This window comes from Ursus americanus, chromosome 26, assembly GCF_024610735.1.
Source record: "Ursus americanus isolate L20-20 chromosome 26, mUrsAme1.1.p, whole genome shotgun sequence".
In the NCBI taxonomy this organism is placed as follows: domain Eukaryota; kingdom Metazoa; phylum Chordata; class Mammalia; order Carnivora; family Ursidae; genus Ursus; species Ursus americanus.
Window position 1 is genome coordinate 8,189,095 of NC_142152.1, and position 19,857 is coordinate 8,208,951.

The 19,857-nt window shown below is 36.5% G+C and overlaps 1 protein-coding gene across 3 annotated transcripts in view; it reads left to right on the forward strand.

The window, feature by feature from the left end:
• The window catches only part of MNAT1 (MNAT1 component of CDK activating kinase), a 199,507-nt gene that overhangs the window by 127,697 nt on the left and 51,953 nt on the right, over positions 1-19,857 (forward strand). The window contains exons 7-8 of one of the 3 annotated variants that reach the window (XR_015721772.1): positions 6,866-6,987; positions 9,918-9,997. Coding sequence is in view for 2 of the 3 variants with exons in the window: in XM_087855981.1 (XP_087712107.1) it covers positions 6,866-6,987; positions 9,855-9,885 (153 nt within the window). In the remaining variant the exon portion in view is untranslated. The other 2 variants (XM_087855981.1, XM_045810491.2) reach the window with 2 other exon arrangements.

The window sequence follows — 19,857 nt, forward strand, 5'->3', positions numbered from 1 at the left end:
TAAGAGCTGATTTTTATTAAAAAGATAGGAAATAAAGAACTTGAGCACTATACAAAGAAAAATAACAGAACTAGAGTTAGAATTTGAAAACATGGACTATATGAAAAATAGGGATTTTAAAAAATTAGAATCTGTGCTCAGATGTATGATACATCTCAGTGTAATGATGTTATATGGCTGACTGGTCTTTTATTTTGTATGCTCGTAATCAAATACAGTCCTTTTATTTTGGTTATTCAGTAGTTATTTGTTTTCAGAAAAATCCTAGATGTTTCATTTAACTTAGTTTTTAGCACGGAATTCCCTACGTGTGTATGTAAGTAGACCTCACATACACACATTTGGTAAGTAAGTTTGATTTCATTGTAAAGACTTAAGAGAATAGATGTTTATGTGGCAAAATTTTGTGGAGAATAATTTATTAGTGTTCTTCCCTAATTAGGGCTTTCAATAAAACACTGATTTTACCAAAACTCTCAGAGCTGTATAATAAGTAGGAAAATGTGAGGATGGACTAAGCTTTTATATTTGCTGAATTTTACCATTGATGTTGAATAGCTATACTCTTTAAGGCTAAATTTGAATTTAATGATGGATTTGGTTTTCTTCTTTTATTTTTATTTATTTATTTTAAAGATTTTATTTATTTATTTGAGAGAGAGTGAGCGCACGCGAGAGAGGGAGAGCACAAGCCTACGGGGAGAGGCAGATGGAGAGGGAGAAGCAGACTCCCCACTGAGGAGGGAGCCCGATGTGGGGTTCCATCCCAGTACCCTGAGATCATGACCTGAGCTGAAGGCAGCTGCTTAACTGACTGAGCCACCCAGTCCCCCTAGTTTTCTTTTAAGTCATGTGTCAATTACTGTAAATTATAAAATGTGTGTTTCAGTAATATAATGAATTATACCCGTGAATTAGCAGACTTAACGGATAATATTTTTAAATTTTATTTCCTTTTAAAATTATTTATTTATTTAAGTAATCTCTACACCCAGTGTGGGGCTTGAACTCAGGACCTGAGATAAACAGTTGTATCCTGTACCAACGGAGGCAGCAAGACCTCCCCAATGGATATTTTTATTTTTATTTATTTTTTATTTTTTAGTAATTTTTATTTTGTTATATTAGTCACCATACTGTACATCCCCAGTTTTCGATGCAATGTTCCATGATTCATTATTTGCATATAACACCCAGTGCACCATGCAATATGTGCCCTCCTTAATACCCATCACCGGCCTATCCCAATCCCCCAACCCCCTCCCCTCTGAAGCCCTCAGTTTGTTTCCCAGAGTCCACAGTCTCTCATGGTTCATTCCCCCTTCTATTTACCCCCTCTTCCTTCTTCCCTTCCTTCTCCTAATAATCTTCCTGCTATTTCTTATGTTCCATAAATGAGTGAAACCATATGATAATTGTCTTTCTCTGCTTGACTTATTTCACTTAGCAAATCTCCTCCAGTCCCGTCCATGTTGCTGCAAATGTTGTGTAATCGTTCTTTCTGATGGCTGAGTAATATTCCATTGTTTATATGGACCACATCTTCTTAATCAAGTCATCTGTTGAAGGGCATCTCGGCTCCTTCCACGATTTAGCTATTGTGGACAATGCTGCTATGAACATTGGGGTGCATATGGCCCTTGTCTTCACTACATCTGTATCTTTGGGGTAAATACCCAGTACTGCAATTGCTCGATCATAGGGTAACTCAATTTTTAACTTTTTAAGGGACCTCCACACTGTTTTCCAAAGTGGCTGTACCAACTTGCATTCCCACCAACAGTGTAAGAGGGATCCCCTTTCTCCACATCTTCTCCAACATTTGTTGTTTCCTGCCTTGTCAATTTTTGCCATTCTAACTGGTGTAAGGTGGTATCTATGTGTTGTTTTGATTTGAATTTCCCTGATGGCTAATGATTTTGAACATTTTTTCATGTGTCTGTTAGCCATTTGTATGTCTTCATTGGAAAAGTGTCTGTTCATATCTTCTGCCCATTTTTTTAAAAAAAGATTTTATTTATTTATTTGACAGAGATAGACAGCCAGCGAGAGAGGGAACACAAGCAGGGGGAGTGGGAGAGGAAGAAGCAGGCTCATAGCGGAGGAGCCTGATGTGGGGCTCAATCCCATAACGCTGGGATCAAGCCCTGAGCCGAAGGCAGACGCTTAACGACTGCGCCACGCAGGCGCCCCTTCTGCCCATTTTTTGATTTATTTGTTTCACTTGTATTGACTTTGAGAAGTTCTTTGTAGATCTTGGATACCAGTCATTTATCTGTAGTGTCATTTGCAAATATCTTCTCCCATTCCGTGGGCTGACTCTTAGTTTTTTTGACTGTTAACTTGGCTGTGCAGAAGGTTTTTATCTTGATGAAGTCCCACAAGTTCATTTTTTCTTTTGTTTCTCTTGCCTTTGGAGATGTGTCATGAAAAAGGTTGCTGTGGCCGATGTCAAAGAGGTTGCTGCCTATGTTCTCCTCTAGGATTTTGATGGATTCCTGTCTCACATCGAGGTCTTTCGGCCATTTGGAGTTTCTCTTTGTGTATGGTGTGAGAGAGTGGTCAAGTTTCATTCTTTTGCATGTAGCTGTCCAATTTTCCCAGCACCATTAATTGAAGAGACTGTCTTTTTTCCACTGGATGTTTTTTCCTGCTTTGTCAAGGATTAGTTGCCCAAAGAGCTGAGGGTCAATTTCTGGGTTCTCTATTCTGTTCCATTGGTCTATGCGTCTGTTTTTGTGACAGTACCATGCTGTCTTTGTGATCACAGCTTTGTAGTATAGTTTGTAATCTGGCATTGTGATGCCCCCAGCTTTGTTTTTCCTTTTCAACAATTCCTTGGAGATTCGGAGCCTTTTCTGGTTCCACACAAATTTAAGGGCTGTTTGTTCCAGCTCTTTGATAAATGTCATTGGTATTTTAGTTGGGGTGGCATTGAAAGTGCAGACATTTTCCATCTGGGTAGCATAGACATTTTAACTATGTTAATTCTTCCGATCCATGAGCACGGAATATTTTTCCATCTTTTTGTGTCTTCTTCAGTGTCTTTCAAGAGTGATTTGTAGTTTCTAGGGTACAGATCCTTTAGGTCTCTGGTTAATTCCGAGATAACGTATGATTTTTGGTGCTATTGTAAATGGAATGGATTCCCTAATTTCTCTTTCTTCAGTCTCATTGTTCGTGTACAGAAATGCAACTGATTTCTGAGCATTGATTTTGTATCCCGCCACATTGAATTGTTCTATAAGTTCTAGTAGTTTGGGGGTGGACTCTTTTGGGTTTTCTATATAGAGTATTATGTCATCTGCAAAGAGAGACAGTTTGACTTCTTCTTTGCCAATTTGGATACCTTTTATCCCTTTTTGTTGTCTGATTGCTGTTGCAAGGACTTCTAGTACTATGTTGAATAATAATGGCGGGAGTGGGCATCCTTGTCGTGTTCCTGATCTTAAGGGAAAGGCTTTCAGCTTTTCCCTGTTGAGAATGATATTCGCTGTAGGCCTTTCATAGATGGTTTTTATGAAATTGAGGAAGGTACCCTCTATCCCTACACTCTGAAGGGTTTTAATCAGGAAAGGATGCTGTATTTTGTCAAATGCTTTTTCTGCATCAATTGAGAGGATCATATGGTTCTTGACTCTTTTCTTGTTGATATCATCTATCACACTGATGGATTTGCAAATGTTGAACCACCCTTGCATCCCAGGGATGAATCCCACTTGGTCTTGCTGGATAATCCTTTTAATGTACTGTTGGATCCTATTAGCTAGGATCTTGTTGAGGAATTTTGGCATCCATATTCATCAGGGAAATCGGTCTGTAATTCTCCTTTTTGATGGGGCCTTTGCTTGTTTTGGGGATCAAGGTAATACTGGCCTCATAGAATGAGTTTGGTAGTTTTCCTTCTGTTTCTATTTTTTGAAACAGCTTCAGGAGAATAGGTATTATTTCTTCTTTGAATGTTTGGTAGAATTCCCCGGGGAATCCATTAGGCCCTGGACTCTTGTTCTTGGGGAGGTTTTTGATCACTGCTTCAATCTCTTCATAATTAATTGGTCTGTTTAAATAATCAGTTTCTTCCTGTTTCGGTCTTGGTAGTTTTTAGATTGCCGGGAAGGCATCCATTTCTTCCAGGTTGTTTAATTTATTGGCATAAAGCTGTTGATAAAAGTTTCTAATGATCCTTCCTATTTCATTGGTGTTGGTTGTGACCTCTCCCTTTTCATTCATAATTTTTTATTAATATGGGTCCTTTCTCTATTCTTTTGAATAAGTCTAGCCAGTGGCTTATCGATCTTATTTATTCTTTCAAAGAACCAGCTTCTAGTTCTGTTGATCTGCAATACTGTGCTCCTGGTTTCTAATTCATTGACCTCTGCTCTAATCTTGATCAACTGCCTTCTCGTGCGTGGGTTAGGCCTGTTCTTCTGTTCCAGCTCCATCTTCTTGAGGTGAGAGTATAAAAACTGCATTTTAGATTTTTCTATTCTTTTTAGTCAGGCTTGGATGGCTATGTATTTTCCCCTTAGGACAGCCTTTGCAGTGTCCCACAGGTTTTGGACAGATGTGTTTTCATTCTCATTGGTCTCCAGAAATTGTTTAAACTGATTTTTAATTTCCTGGTTTACCCAGTCATTTTTGAGCAGGATGGTTCTTAGTTTCCAAGTGTTTGAGTTTCTTCCAAATTTTCCCTTGTGATTGAGTTCCAGTTTCAAAACATTGTGGTCTGAGAATATGCAGGGAATAATCTCAGTCTTTTGGTATTGGTTGAGACTTGTTTTGTGACCCAGTATATGGTCTATTCTGGAGAAAGTTCCATGTGCATTCGAAAAGAATGAGTATTCTGTTGTTCTGGGGTGTAGTGTTCTATTTGTTCCGGAGTGTAGTGTTCTGTATATATCTATGAGGTCCCGCTGGTCCAGTATGTCATTCAAAGCTCTTGTTTCTTTGTTGATTTTCTGCTTAGGTGATCTGTCTGTTGCTGAGAGCGGAGTTTTGAGGTCCCCTACTATTAATGTATTATTATCTATATGTCTCTTTATTCTGGTTAAGAGTTGGCTTATGTATCTAGGGGCTCCCCTCTTGGCTGCATAGATATTTATAATTGTCCTATCCACTTGTTGTATACATCCTTTAAGAATAATATAGTGTCCTTCTGTATCTCTAACAACAGTCTTTAGTTTAAAATCTAATCTGTCTGATATGAGAATTGCTACTCCAGCTTTTTTTTTGAGGTATATTGGCATGAAAAATGGTTTTTCCTCCCTTCACTTTCAGTTTGGATGTGTCTTTAGGTTCAAAATGAGTCTCTTGTAGACAGCAAATGGATGGGTCATGTCTTTTTATCCAATCTGCAACCCTGTGTCGTTTATAGGAGCATTTAGGCCACTCACATTGAGAGTGATTATTGAGAGATATGATTTTAATGATATTATGTTTCCTGTGAAGTCTTTGTTTCTGTAGATTGTAAATTTCTGTTCTGTATCACTCTTGGGGCTTTTTTACTTTTATAGAACCCCCTTAATATCTCTTGTAGGGCTGGTTTCGTGGTTACGAATTCCTTGAGTTTCTGCCGATCCTGGAAGGTCCTTATCTCTCTGTCAATTCTGAATGACAGCCTTGCTGGATAAAGGATCCTTGGCTGCATGTTCTTCTTCGATAGAGCTTTGAAAATACCCTGCCAAACCTTCCTAGCCTGCCAGGTCTCTGTAGACAAGTCTGACGTTATTTTCCCCCTTCTGTATGTAAGGATTTTCTTCCCCCTGGCAGCTTTCAAAATTGTATCCTTGGATCTAATATTTGCGAAATGCACTATGACGTGACGTGGTATAGGTCTGTTCTCATTGACCTTGGGAGGGGTCCTCTCTGTCTCTTGGATACGAATGCTTGTTTCCTTTGCCAGATTAGGGAAGTTCTCAGCTACAACTTGTTCAAATATCTCTTCTAGACCTCTCTCTTTCTCCACCCCTTCAGGGATGCCGATGATTCTGACATTGGAATGTTTCATTGAGTCAGTAATCTCCCGTAACTACATTCTTGAGATTGGATTTTTTTGAGCCAAGTTTCTGTTTTAACTTTCTCTTCTACCATCCCATCCTCCAATTCACTAATTAGTTCTTCTGCCTCATTTACCCTGGCTGTCAGAGTGTCTAGTTTAGACTACATTTGATTCATAGCATTTTTAATTTCTGCCAGACTCGCTCTCATTTCTGCCCTTAGAGAAACTATATTCCCTTTAATATTTTCATTCATAGTTTTTTCAAGCCTACACATCATCTTGACCATTGTTACTCTGAACTCCATTTCTGACAATTTGGTTATATCCATAGCCATCAGTTCTGTGGCAGAAGCCACAGACTCATTATCTTTTCTTTCCCAGGGTGGGGGGGATTTCTCCTCCTTGTCATTCTGATGAGGAGAGGTTGCAGGGGTGCCCAGAGCCCAGATTATTGACCAGGACACAGGCAGTGTGCACTTGTTTTTAGGGACCTTAGGGATGTGGGCTTCTTGATTTTTCAGCCTCCCTTCTGGGGGAGGGGCCTGTCATGCTGATATTCAGGCAACCCTGTTTATTTTTATTTTTAAAAAAGATTTTTAAATTTATTTTTGTGTAAGGGGGAAGGGCAGGGGAGAGGGAGAGAGTCCTAAGCAGACTCCACGCTGAGCACAGAGCCCAACTCAGGGCTCGATCCATGACCCTGAGATCACAACCTGACCCGAAACCAAGAGTGCAGTGCTTAAGTGACTTGACCACGCAGGTGCCCCAGGATAATATTTTTAAAGTGAGGAAGGACTTTAGTCTACAAATAAGTAGTAATATGAAAATATTATTAAAAGGTATTGCTTTCCTTCATTTTTCTAACAGGGTCAGCATATTTCATTAGCACCTATCCAGAAGCTTGAAGAAGCTCTATATGAATACCAACCACTGCAGATAGAGACATGTGGACCACAAGTTCCTGAGCTCGAGATGCTAGGAAGACTTGGGTAAGTGTCCAAAAACTTCTCATTGAGGAACTGATGGTTAGGGCTTATCTATTAGTACTATTTTTAACTTACACTTTAAAAATTCTTAGATTTTGAATTTTAGAACTTTACTTTTTTGTGAAAAATGAATGCTTAATAGTAAGTGTACACATTTTTTTGTATGTTTTTGTTAGCTCTTTTGAGATTAAGATTGGATTATTATTAGTTCTTTTTAATGATGTTGTTGGCAGCCATACCAATGTAGCTGTTCATTTTCAGCTCACTGTGTAATTTTTTAGAAATAGGAGCCTAAGTTAGTCATTAGTAAAAATATGAGAGTTGTGACCTTGCCATGAAAAAGGGTAGATTTACTCATTGTCTTCTATTACAGTGTAACTATATTTATGAGAAATGAGCCACAAATACGTTTAGTTAAAACTTATAATGTAGGGCTGGCCCAGTGGCTCAAAAGCTGTATTAGATGCATCTGTTTTGGAAATGAACCTGGGATGGTGACTCTTTTGGTGATGGAGATGATCACAGTCTGTCTCAGGGAAGCACGTGTGTATCTGTAGTATCCTTGAAAAGTGTAGGCACAGACTTTGTTGGATGGAACAAATCATGTCTTGGTCTAGCGTCTCAAGCTAAATTTTTGAATGAAAAGATGATCTAGAAAACATTGCTTCTTAACAAAATAAAATAGTTTAAAGAATATAATGTGAAAAGAAGATAATGGATACAATGAAACAAGTGATTAAAAAGTAATTTTAAAAAAGACCCCAACAACAAAAGCAAGATAGATAAAACAGATAATAAACCCTACATACAAAAAAAACAAAAAACAACAAAAAAACTTATGTGCATCTTCAAAACCAAAATCTCAAACATGACGCATAGTATTATATGTATGAAACTGGAGGCTCTAAGTTCCAATGACTATTAAAATGACAGATAATTTACTAATCTGCTCTTTAGTAGATCTTATTATTTTCTTTAGTTCTGTATTCTCTTAAGGTATGAAGCTAAGGAGATGTGAAACTAAACCTAAAACCCTTTTGAGTTTGAGATAATAAATTTATCAAATAATTTGCCTAAGTGCTAAAATTGAAACTTGAGATAGACCATATAGGGTTTCATGATGTAAAAAGTAAACTAGTGATAAAGATGTTGGTTCTTATCTCTTACTGGGTTAGCAAGAGCCAGAATTCTAGATCTCTAAAATAAATTTTCTTAAAATCTTTACTTTTAATGTTAGTGAAGACAAAACTATTTAAAATAGTATTCCTTTGTTACAGAGTTTTGCATTTTTTAATAGTTTTGTCATCAAAATTATATTCGAAAGATTGTGGAAATGAGCATGCATTATAATAATGCACAAGTGAAATGTGTGACAACAGTTAGTGCAAAGGATAGGAAGAGGAAATAACTGTCATTGTAATGTTCTAACAGTATATATGAAGTGGTATAGTAGTACCTGGAAATAGATTGTGGTAAGTTAAAGACATTTAATAGAAACCTTCTAGCAACTACTAAAAATCTGGGGGAAAAAAAGGGACAGTCAGTTTATCAATAGCAGAGAAAAATAATGAAATCCTAAGAAATACTTCATTAATGAAAAGGAGAATAGGGAGAGAGGGTGACAAAAGTAAAGAAATAAGCAGTTAAGAAACAACATGGTAGTAGATTTAGTCCTAACTCTGTAATTACATTGCATATAAATGTTCTAAAGCAGCACTATCCGATACAACTTTCTGAAATGATAGAAATATTTTATGTCTATGCTGTCCAGTATAGTAGTCCTCAGTTTCATGTTTCTGCTGAGCACTTGAATGTGTCTAGTGCAATTGAAGGACTGAATTTTAAATTTTACTTAGTTTAGTTTAAATAGCTATGTATGGCAGGTGGCTCCCATATTGGATGGCACAGGTCTAAATAGTCTAAATACTAAGCAGAGATTGCCAGACTGCATTTAAAACAAAATTTACTATATGTTTTCTATAAGTAACTGGCATTATATATAAAAATATAGTTTTTCTGAGTTTTCCAAGTTTCTCTGTACTTCTTGAATCTATAATTTGTTGTTTTTATTTTGTAAATATCTCAACTATTATTTCTTCACAGATTTCTTTTTTATCAAAGGAATTCTTTCTGATCTTGCTATTTTTATATCTAGCATTTCCATATCACTCCTTTTTAAATTTTTCATTTCTTTTCTGAAATTCCCTGTTTATTATACGTTTTCTACCTTTTTCCCTAGATCTTTTAACTTATTAATCACGTTATTTTAAAGTGTCTTTGATATTCAAAATCTCTGGGTCTGGTTCTGTTGATTATTTTATGTCATGATGATAGATTTATTTTTCTTGCTTTCGTGTGTTTATTATAATTATTATTTGAGTAGAACGGAACAGCAGAGACCAAGATTTATGCCCCTAAATATTTATGTACTTTTTTTCTGTCAGGGCATTAAGATAGAGAATTGAGTATTAAGTCTGTAGTTTGATTTTAGTTTGGGTTTTGTTGTTGCTCCAGTTGTTGTTCATAGGCTTCAACTTCTTCCAGATAGTCTATTGCCACTTTGTGCCTAGTATGAAGCTTTGAGTGCTGGAGGGATCTTTTCGGTCTTCTTGCTCCACTCTCAGCTTTCAGCATCAGGCTCTGGCCACCTGAGCCCCATAAAGGGTTCTCTCTTGGTGCTTCTCCCCAGCAATAAACTGCTTTTTCCTCTTTACTTGGAATAAGTTTTGTGGTGGGAAAAAGGAGACTTTTTAGTTCTCCTGTTCCAACTTTAGCCTTAGGAAGTCTTGTGTGCTAGAACCTCAGGGTAGTGCTTTCTTGGTGTATCTGTCTCTTTCCTAGAGGCGAACAACTTTTGTCTCTTATTTCAGAGCGCAGTTGGGTTTGCTGTTCCTCTTCTAGCCCAACAACTGAACTCTGTCTTATGTTGGTAGGTATGGGAAATGTTGGGTATAAGACAGTTTCCTGTTCCTCCTGCACCCCATCTCTGCTTTGCGTCATTGTGTTAGCACAGGTAAGAATTGGTTTTGTGCCTTTCCTCAGTGGTTGAAGTTTTTTGTCTGTGTCAGTATAGAGTTGAGGAGGGTGGCAGTAGGTTTTCTATTTCTCCCCCAGTGGCAAACAACCTTTGCCTTTTCCAGCAGCTGAGCCCTAGCTGGGTTTTTTTGTTTTATGAAGTTCATTTCCTCTTGTATTTAGTGTTCTATTATTGCCAATTTTGGGGGGGGGGTTGGTTTCAATTTCATTTGGTTTCATTTCAATGGAATGTTTCCCTTATCTTCATCTTTTAATCTGTTATGGTGGTGCTGCTGCTATATATATGTGTGTATATTTAACTAACTGTAGTAGAACTCTGTATAAAATAGATGTAGCTTGATTGACGTCTTTCCCCAACAATTTTGAGTAAATTGTTAAATTTAATAAACTCTGACAACTCTTCTGATTGTTTGGACCCCTTTTTGGTTTCCTTTTGCCTTTGCCATTATGGTTTAGATTTTAAAATGTAGGGTAAGTGTCCTTTAGATAAGATATAACCATAGCGTTTGTACTTTTCCCAAGTTTTTCATACCTGTAATCTTGTTTGAACCTAAATAAAGGAGGCTGGATCACTTTTTTTTTTTTTTTTTTTTTGGTGTTGGTGGGTGGGGGACTTTCATTAACCATTGAGTATTTAGAATACAGTTAGTTCCAGAATTTCTTTTTTCTTTTTTTTTTTAAGATTTTATTTATTTATTTGAGGGAGAGAACATACGTGCATGTGTGCACACACATGGCCGGGATGGGGGTGCTCCCCGGCAGAGGGAGGGGAGAAGCAGACTCCCCACTGAGCGGCAGGGCTCCATCCCGGACCTGGAGATCACAACTTGAGCCAAAGGCAGACACTTAACTGACTGAGCCACCTAGGCACCCCCAGAATTTCTTGAAGTAGACTTTTGCTTCTCTCAGACTATACCAAAATATTCTATATCTACAATAGTTACAAGGGCAAATTGTTCTGATTTCAAATAAACATGTATGTTTAAGTCAGTAGACCTTGACTGTAACAGTTTCTTTTAGCCATCTGTGGCTAAGTAGTGTAGGAATTTCTAGATCATCAACAGTGATATCAGAATTGCTAAAGAAACAGGGGCGCCTGGGTGGCACAGCGGTTAAGCGTCTGCCTTCGGCTCAGGGCTTGATCCCGGCATTATGGGATCGAGCCCCACATCAGGCTCCTCCGCTATGAGCCTGCTTCTTCCTCTCCCACTCCCCCTGCTTGTGTTCCCTCTCTCGCTGGCTGTCTCTATCTCTGTCAAATAAATAAATAAAATCTTAAAAAAAAAAAAAAGAATTGCCAAAGAAACAGTGACTTTTTCCTGATAATAGAACTATTTATCAACCAAGATAAAATTCATCCCCCATCTATTCAGCCTTCTACCTTGAGAATGGGATTGAATTCTATAGACAGCTTTAGTATTTGGAGCTGGGATTAGCTCAAGCAGTCTTTTTGGTGATGTTATGACCTCATACTGAAACATTTGCTAAAATAAATTCTAAATTGATTTCTTATGCTATTAGCTCATTTTCTTTTCTGGAATTATTATTTGAAGCTATATGTTATCTTATTTTTTTCTTATTAAAGAAAACTTTATAAATCTAAGAATACATTTTTACCTAATCTAACTTTCAGAAACATTTAGAGAAAAACTGAAGAATTTGTTCTGTGAAGTGACTTTTCAAAGAATGATTTATATCCTGAAAGGTGCTGCTCTTAGGGTATAAGGAATATAAATTTAAGTTGACTAAAGGTATACTAATTACACATCTGTCCTAAAAGTTGTCCATGTCTTGCACCTAAATAAGCCCCATTTATCCCTTTACGGTGGGCTCTTCCCCTTTCCCCAGTCCTCTAGCTTCTACTCCTCTTTCTTTTCCTATTACAACAAAATTTCCATTTTATATTATATTATCCTACAGAGGGAACAAGTTCAATTTTTCTAGAGGCAAACAGAGAATAAATTAACTGCCTTATTTCTGTTTTCTTATATCTGCTTTGAAATCTGTGTGACTTAGTGAAGTTAAGAATGGTACACTTTGCACTTTAGCTGGTGCAAAATTATGGGTGCAAGCACTTTCAGAATAATTTTAATTATATATTTTGGGGAGTAGGTGATACAAGGTCTTGTCTCCAAAGAACTAAATTTTTGTCATTATATATAACTTTGAAAAAGGATGAAATCAAAAGTACATTGCCATGAGATTTTTGGTGTTTTGTATGAAGATCTTTTCTAAAGTTAGTTAAACTTGAAAAGCAGAAGAAGAATGAATGAAAATTTTTCATTCAGGAGGGTATTATGAATGAATAATTATAGTTCATGTTGCACTGGTAGTACTCTTCTGGTTTGCTCAAGGCAATATGTAAATATGTTTATTAATTCTGTGCCAGTGGGAGAAAGCATTGGGGAAACTTAACTGCTAATTGAAATTCTCTAGACAATGGCTTTCGTGGTTAGTCTGGTAGTCTCATCGATTGGCACTCTGAGACTGTCTTTTTAATAATCAACTGGAATTCTAGTTAATATTTTACTACCTTCCACCCAAAGACGAGTTATTCCCTTAACTGATACAAATTATGAGTGCTTGTCAATTTTATTCATCAATTTCAAATTATTTAATCAGATATCTCTACTGTTTTAGGTAGATGGAAATGATTTATTTAATATGAGCTTTTCATTTGTGACCTTATTACAAAAATAAGGAAAAACTGTTGTTTTATAAAATACGATCTTGAAGATCTTCTTCTGTTTACACAACTGATATAAGTCTGTGCTATTAGTTATGATAGCTTTATTTTTTATTTTTTAAAGATTTTATTTTTATTAAAAGATTTTATTTATTTGAGAGAGTGCATGCACACAGGCGAGGGAGCATGAGCAGGTGGGGGTTGGGGAAGGGACAGAGGGAGAGGGAGAGAGAGACTCCTAAGCAGACTCCATGCTGAGTGTGGAGCCCCAGGTGGGGCTCGATCTCACCACCCATGAGATCATGACCTGAGCTGAAATCAAGAGCTGGACTAATTAACCAACTGAGCCACCCAGGCGCCCCTAAAGATTTTTATTTTTAAGTAATCTCTATGCCCAGTGTGGGGCTCGAACTTACAACCCTGAGATCAAGGGTTGCATGCTCTACTGACTGAGCGAGCCAGGTGCCCCAAGTTATGAGAGCTTTAAAAAGCAGATTTAAAGTCCAATGGTTTAATATCTTGAGTCCTTTCTGCTAAGATTAGTTAGCTATTATTACATAATCAATAGTGAAAAAATTTGTGACAGTAATAGTAGTATTGAATTGACTTAGCTAGAAACTAATGATAATTAGAAGATATTTTTTTGTTTGATCTCTGTCACCACCTATCAATTTTTTCTTGTGTAGCCATTAACTACGTTGATAAAACCAACCAACCAAAACTAACTAACCTATTAACAGATCCATTACTGTTGGCAAAGCAATTAGAAGTGTTTGTTCTTGAGGGAATAGGATAGGGTATAGTCCCCAGAATAGAAGATCCATCTTCACAGTAACCTTGGAGGTGCTTTCATGACCTTTCTTTTGCTCTGCTTTTTTTCCCCCCAGTTGATAATTAGTCTTTATATATCAAGAATTTGAGATAAGACATTGAACCTATTCTATCAAATTTTTTGTTATAACACTCTCTTTGTCTCCCTCCTTAAGGACTTCCTCATTGTTGCCATAGAAGACTAATATATCAATCTGGTCATGTCTCTTTGTTTTTAATATATCAGCCTGGCCTAATATATCAATCTGGTCGTGTCTCTCTGTTATTAATATCTTGCAGTGGCTCATCATCACCTGCACAATCTGACCCCTATCTTTATAGTCATATACCCTACCCCCTTATACTTGGTGTTTCTTAAGAACCTTATGGTGTCTCATGTATTTTTGTGTTGTTGTACACGCTGTTTCCTTTCCTTAGCATTTTCGTATTGTCTTTATATTTGTGGCACAGTCCACCCAGTAATTTCTTGTCCTCTTTTCCTCCCTGTGCATGAGCGGTCTGTTTATTCCCTTTGTCTCTTTTTTTATTGGGATAGTATTGTTTTCCTTATTTATTTATATGTGTCAGCTATAGTAGTAAGGCTATTAACTCTTGAAATTTTAATTTTATTTTATTCTTTTTTTTTTTTTTTAAGATTTATTCATTTATTTTAGAGAGACAGTAGGGGTGGGGGAGAGGGAGAGAGAGGATCCCAAGCAGACTCTGCACCGAGCACAGAGCCCAGTGCAGGGCTCTATTCTATAAGATCATGACCTGAGCCAAAACCAAGAGTCAGATGCTAACCCACTGCGCCACCGAGGCACCCCTTATTTTTTATTCTTTTTAAAAAAGATTTATTTAGGGGCTCCTGGGTGGCACAGCGGTTAAGCGTCTGCCTTTGGCTCGGGGCGTGATCCCGGCGTTCTGGGATCGAGCCCCACATCAGGCTCCTCCACTGTGAGCCTGCTTCTTCCTCTCCCACTCCCCCTGCTTGTGTTCCTTCTCTCGCTGGCTGTCTCTCTCTCTGTCAAATAAATAAGTAAAATCTTTAAAAAAAAAAAAAGATTTATTTAATTATGAGAGAGAGAGAGAGAGAGAGAGAATGAGTGGGAGGGGCAGAGGGAGAAGGAGAGAGAATCTCAAGCAGACTCCACACCGAGCATGGAGCTTGATGTGGGGCTTGATCTCATGACCCCGAAACCACGACTCAAGCTGAAACGAAGAGTTGGATGCTTAACTGACTGTGCTACCCAGTCACCCCTTAGTTTTTTATTCTTACATTGTATGTGATATGCAGTAGTTTTAATCTCTGAGCAGTGGATGTATTGATAATGTCCTGTTAATTTTCCATTGTTCTTCTACCAAGGAAGTCCTAAACCAACACAGAACTTTTTATGTATTTATATTCTAATTTTTGTGTGCTTCAATTTTTATATGTAATCTCTTAATCCATCTGGAACTTATTTTTTTATAAGGATCTATAAAAGAATATTTTTTTCAACATGGTAAATCAGTTGGCCCAGACCAGTATATCCAATACTACTTTTTTCCTACTCATGTGTTTTATTAATATAGTAAGACTTTTTCTCCACTGCCCTTTCTTTTCCATTAATCTATGTTTCAGTTTTTAACAGTATCATGTAATTATTAATTTAAATTCATGATGTTTTAATATTAAGCTATGCATTTATCGTCTATTGTTGTGTATTAATTTACCACAAATTTAAGTGGCTTAAAAGAACATCCATTTTCATCTCATTCATTTTCAGTGTTTGTGAGTCAGCAGTCAGGGCACGGGTTACCCAGATCCTTGTAACTCAGGTGTCACGTTGCTGTAATCAAAATGTCAGCAGGTGCTGTGGTTCTGTGTAAGTGAGGCTTCGAGGGGGGAGTTGTCTTCCAAGCTTTTATAATATTAACAGAATTAGGGATTTTGCAGATGTAGAACTCATGGTAGCTTCCATCTTCAATGCCAACAAGAGAAAATAACTTTGAATCTCTTCCTTTTAAAGGCTACTTACCTGATTAAGTTTGGCCCACCTAGATAATTTCCCTTTTTATTAACTCACAGTCAACTGATTTGAGATCTTAATTACATCTGCAAAATCCCTTTTGTCATATAATCTCAAGTGAAATCCATCGTATCACCCCATGGGTGATATGGAAGGGATTTTGCAAGGATGCACATAAGGGAATCTTGGGGGCCACCTCAGAATTCTGTCTACCACAGGTGGCACAAGTCTTCTTTTGCTATTTATCTTTTTCAAAGTAGTCTTAGCATTTTTATACATTTATTCTTCCAAGTAAACTTTGTTAGCAAAAGCAGCAAATCACTGTACAGTTCTTTCAAGTTTCTGTACATTTGACAATTTTCATAATATGTTGTGAAACAGGTAAACAAAGCCCACCAACTACTTAACTGAGATAGAGCCATTCTTCTCGCTCCTTAGAAAATAAGCAAGCACCATTCCTTTTGGGGATTTTATTTGGAATTGCTTTCAACTTATAAACTGATTAGAAGAGAATGGGTATTTAAAATTTATTGAGTTTTCATGTATCTCACTTAGAAATTAATTTTGTTACGGTTGTGATACTGTTATAAAATTATTTTCATTTTGCTTTCTGATTTTTAAATGTGTTTTTATTTTGTATCTAGCCACTTTATTGAACTCTAATAATTTTGTTCTATTAGGTGAATATCTGGGTTTTATTGGGAAGTGAATCACCTGAAAAAATGAATTTTTTCTTTTGAATGCTCTATGTCTGACTTCAGTTTTATATTTTCTTGAATTTGGCTAGAACTTCTTGACCTGGTATTATCTAGTTCTGATAACTGCAGTTTCTTGTTTCTGATGCTTCAAGTGTTTCATTAGTGATTTTTCTTACCATTTTGGAGAAGCATTTTTTAAAGTCACATTGAAGAGATTTCTGGTTTTTGGTCGAAGTCTTTACTTGTTGACTTATTATATATGGATTGTCTAAGAATGGAGAAAAGGTGTTTGTTTTATCTTTGTTTTTGATGCTGTCCACCTAAGTTTATATGTTAGTTTTATAAACAGTCTTAGGGATACTACAAAATCAAAGAATATGGAAAAATTGAAAAGTCACAAAAAAGACTGCAATATGTATGTTTATATAATATATGACATATACTTTGTTGTAATTATGAACATACTACTAAATTAACTTTTTTTCACTGGCTTTGACAGCAAAATGTCTTTAGTATCTGTTTTTCTTGGCATTTGAATTAGAAATCAGCTCACACATCTAACATGAACCTGTGTGCCTAAAGTTCTAGTCTGGCTCTAGTCTGGTAAGTTTTAAATCTTTTTATGCAATCATGGAAAAAATATGTTTCTGCTTGAAGCAGTTGTCAAACAAGCTTCTTTCATCGGCAGTCAGACACAGGGCAGCTGAATGAGGCTGTTTAGTCTAGAGTAAATGCTCACGAGATTACAAGGTCACTGAGGAAATGTAATTATGCAGTTGATTCCAGAATAGTTTTTTGTAGTAAGAACTTTATTAAATCATAATATTAATTAAAAAATATATATTCAAAAATTAATCTTCGAAAAGCAGCACTAAATAAACCAAATTATTTAGTTTAAATAATAAAATTATAACTAAATTATTCCAATGAAGTATAGTTTTAATTCAGATTTTTGCAGGACCCTAAAAAACAGTTTACTACTGGAATTTGGTCAATTCTTCCCAAATCATTATAACATTCAGTAGACTGTGTATATATATAGTTGTCTTCATTGGGAAATGAAATCTTAAGTATTTAGCTCATGTTAATTGAAAAAACAGTTGCTTACTTAACAATTCCTTTACTTTTGTTATTCATTCAATTATGGAGCACCTTCTCCGTACCACTTACTCTTCTAGGTACTGAGAAAACAGCAGTGAGCAAAACAGAGAGAACATCTACTGTTACTCTACTGGGGTGAAGCCAACAATTAAAATACACTAATGAATCTGTTAGATGGTAATTATTACTTTGAAGACAAGTACAGAAGGATAAAGGGATATGTCATGATTTGAGGAGAGTGCTATTTTTACATAGGTACTGATAGATCAATCTTTTGTAGGAAGATATTTGAACAGACATGAATTAAGCAAAGAAGCCAATCATGTGATATCATGGGGAGAGTCAGAATGAAGTGTAAGTGCAAAGATCCTGAGGTGGGAGTGTATATGAGGAAGAGAAAGTGTCTGGAGCAGAATGAATTGGAGAATGGTAGTTGATTAGTTTAGAGTGGTAGCAGGTTTTCAGGTAAGGAGGCAGGCTGTGCCCAATTAGATCATATAGGGTTTTTTTAGGTAATGACCAAGACTTGGGCTTTTACTTTGAAGGAGATGGGAAGTCATAAGAGAATTTTGAACAGTGTGTCATATGACTTATGTTTAGAAAGGTCAATTGTAGGAGAATTGATAGAGTGAAAACAAGAAAACTTGCAGCAGTCCTGGTTAAGATGGTAGTGACTTATACTGAGATGGTAGCAATGTAGTTGCTGAGAAAATGGTCAGAGTATAGATATAATTTTGATACAGAAACCAGAGAATTTTTGATGGATTAGATGTAGGAAGATATAAAAAAGTTTTTCCCGAAGTTTTTTTTTTATCTGAGCAGCAGAGCTGCCATTTACTGTGATAAGGGAGACCAGGGGGAGGGATTCTTTGAAACAGCATAATTGTGCCAATTGCTTTAAGTTATTTATCAAAATTCATTATTAAAAACTACTTTTAAAAAATGTTTCTAAGGAGACTGCAAGAGTTGGAGAAAAACCTTAGAGATACTCTGTGCAACTCTCCTGTTTTATAGGAAAGTGAACCATCTTGAGTCCAATACAGACAAGGGAGGCCAGACAAGAAAACTCTTTGCTTATAGTCGCATTTCTGGTTCATGCAAAGCTAGGACTAGATTCTTAGTTTCTTTTGTTGTTGTTGTTGTTGTTGTTTTTTTTTTTTGAAGATTTTATTTATATATTTATTTGACAGAGAGAGAGAGAGACAGCCAGTGAGAGAGGGAACACAGGCAGGGGGAGTGGGAGAGGAAGAAGCAGGCTCCCATTGGAGGAGCCCCATGTGGGGCTTGATCCCAGGACTCTGGGATCACGCCCTGAGCTGAAGGCAGACGCGTAACGACTGAGCCACCCAGGGGCCCCTAGATTCTTAGTTTCTTAGGCTACTTTTTCTCTGTTGTACCACCTGCCTTTGCCATATACAGAGCTTTCAAAATCTGAATGAGCTTTATTTTTATTTTGCTTTTAGATTATTATATTTTCAGATAGTATATTAAGGGCAGTGTGAGTTCAAGTTACGTAGCAACTTTATTTATATTCTCAAAAACATTATTCTATTCTAGGCGTTAGCCACGTTCTCAGTTTCCATTTGGTATTTTTTGTGCATAATAGGATTGAGTTGGGCAAAGTGATTTACAAGCTTTTGGGTTGGAGCATAGGTAAAGGTGACCTGACAGTGGAGGTGTAACAAGGGTGGGTCATTAGGAATAGTCTGTCCCAGGTGCAAGCAATAGGGAGTTGAACTGTCTGTAGAGAAATTTAAAAAAATAATAAAACCAGTTGAAAGTCAGTCTGTTTTTTATCACCATGTACTAGCAGTTCTAAACAATGTCCGTTTTCAAATACTTCTTCCTTAAAAACATCTTTTGTTAGTCCAAGTTCTAAACAATTGCTGTTGTTACTTTTGAATTTCACAGTATATATGTAAACTTTCAATTAGTTCATCTTTATTTTTTGTTTTTTTAATAATGCTGTGTTGCACACAGGAGTTAATTCAGAGAACTCCCAGTTTTATAGCCAGCCTACACTCCACCTCCCACCATCTCCAATACCTATGCAGTCAGCTATATATAGCCTCCTTCAAGAGTGAGTTTGTAAGGTTTTAGAATCCTTCCAGCTTCTTTCTGGCAAAATTTTTATTTCCAACTCCCCTGTTGTGCTATAAGTTCCAGAGTTTAAGTACTAGATTTGGAGTAAACTTCAAATAGATAGATATAGCTCAGTGACTATAAATATGAAGAAATAAAACTTAAGTTTTTGAAGCATTTATTTGTGTTTAAAAGCTTTTCAACTCGGGTACATCTGAAAGGTGTTACTAGAATCAATCCTAAAGAAACCAAGACACGAATAGTATTACAGTTTCTGGAATTTACTGTGAAATAGATATTTTATGAAACTCTGTCAAAATCATCCTTATCATTAAGATATTTCCTAGCTATTTGGTATCTGTTGCTTCAGGAAAGAAACTGGAAATTAAAATTAACTGAACATATTCTTCATTGATTATGAGCAATGATAAACTTTTTATTGAAATAT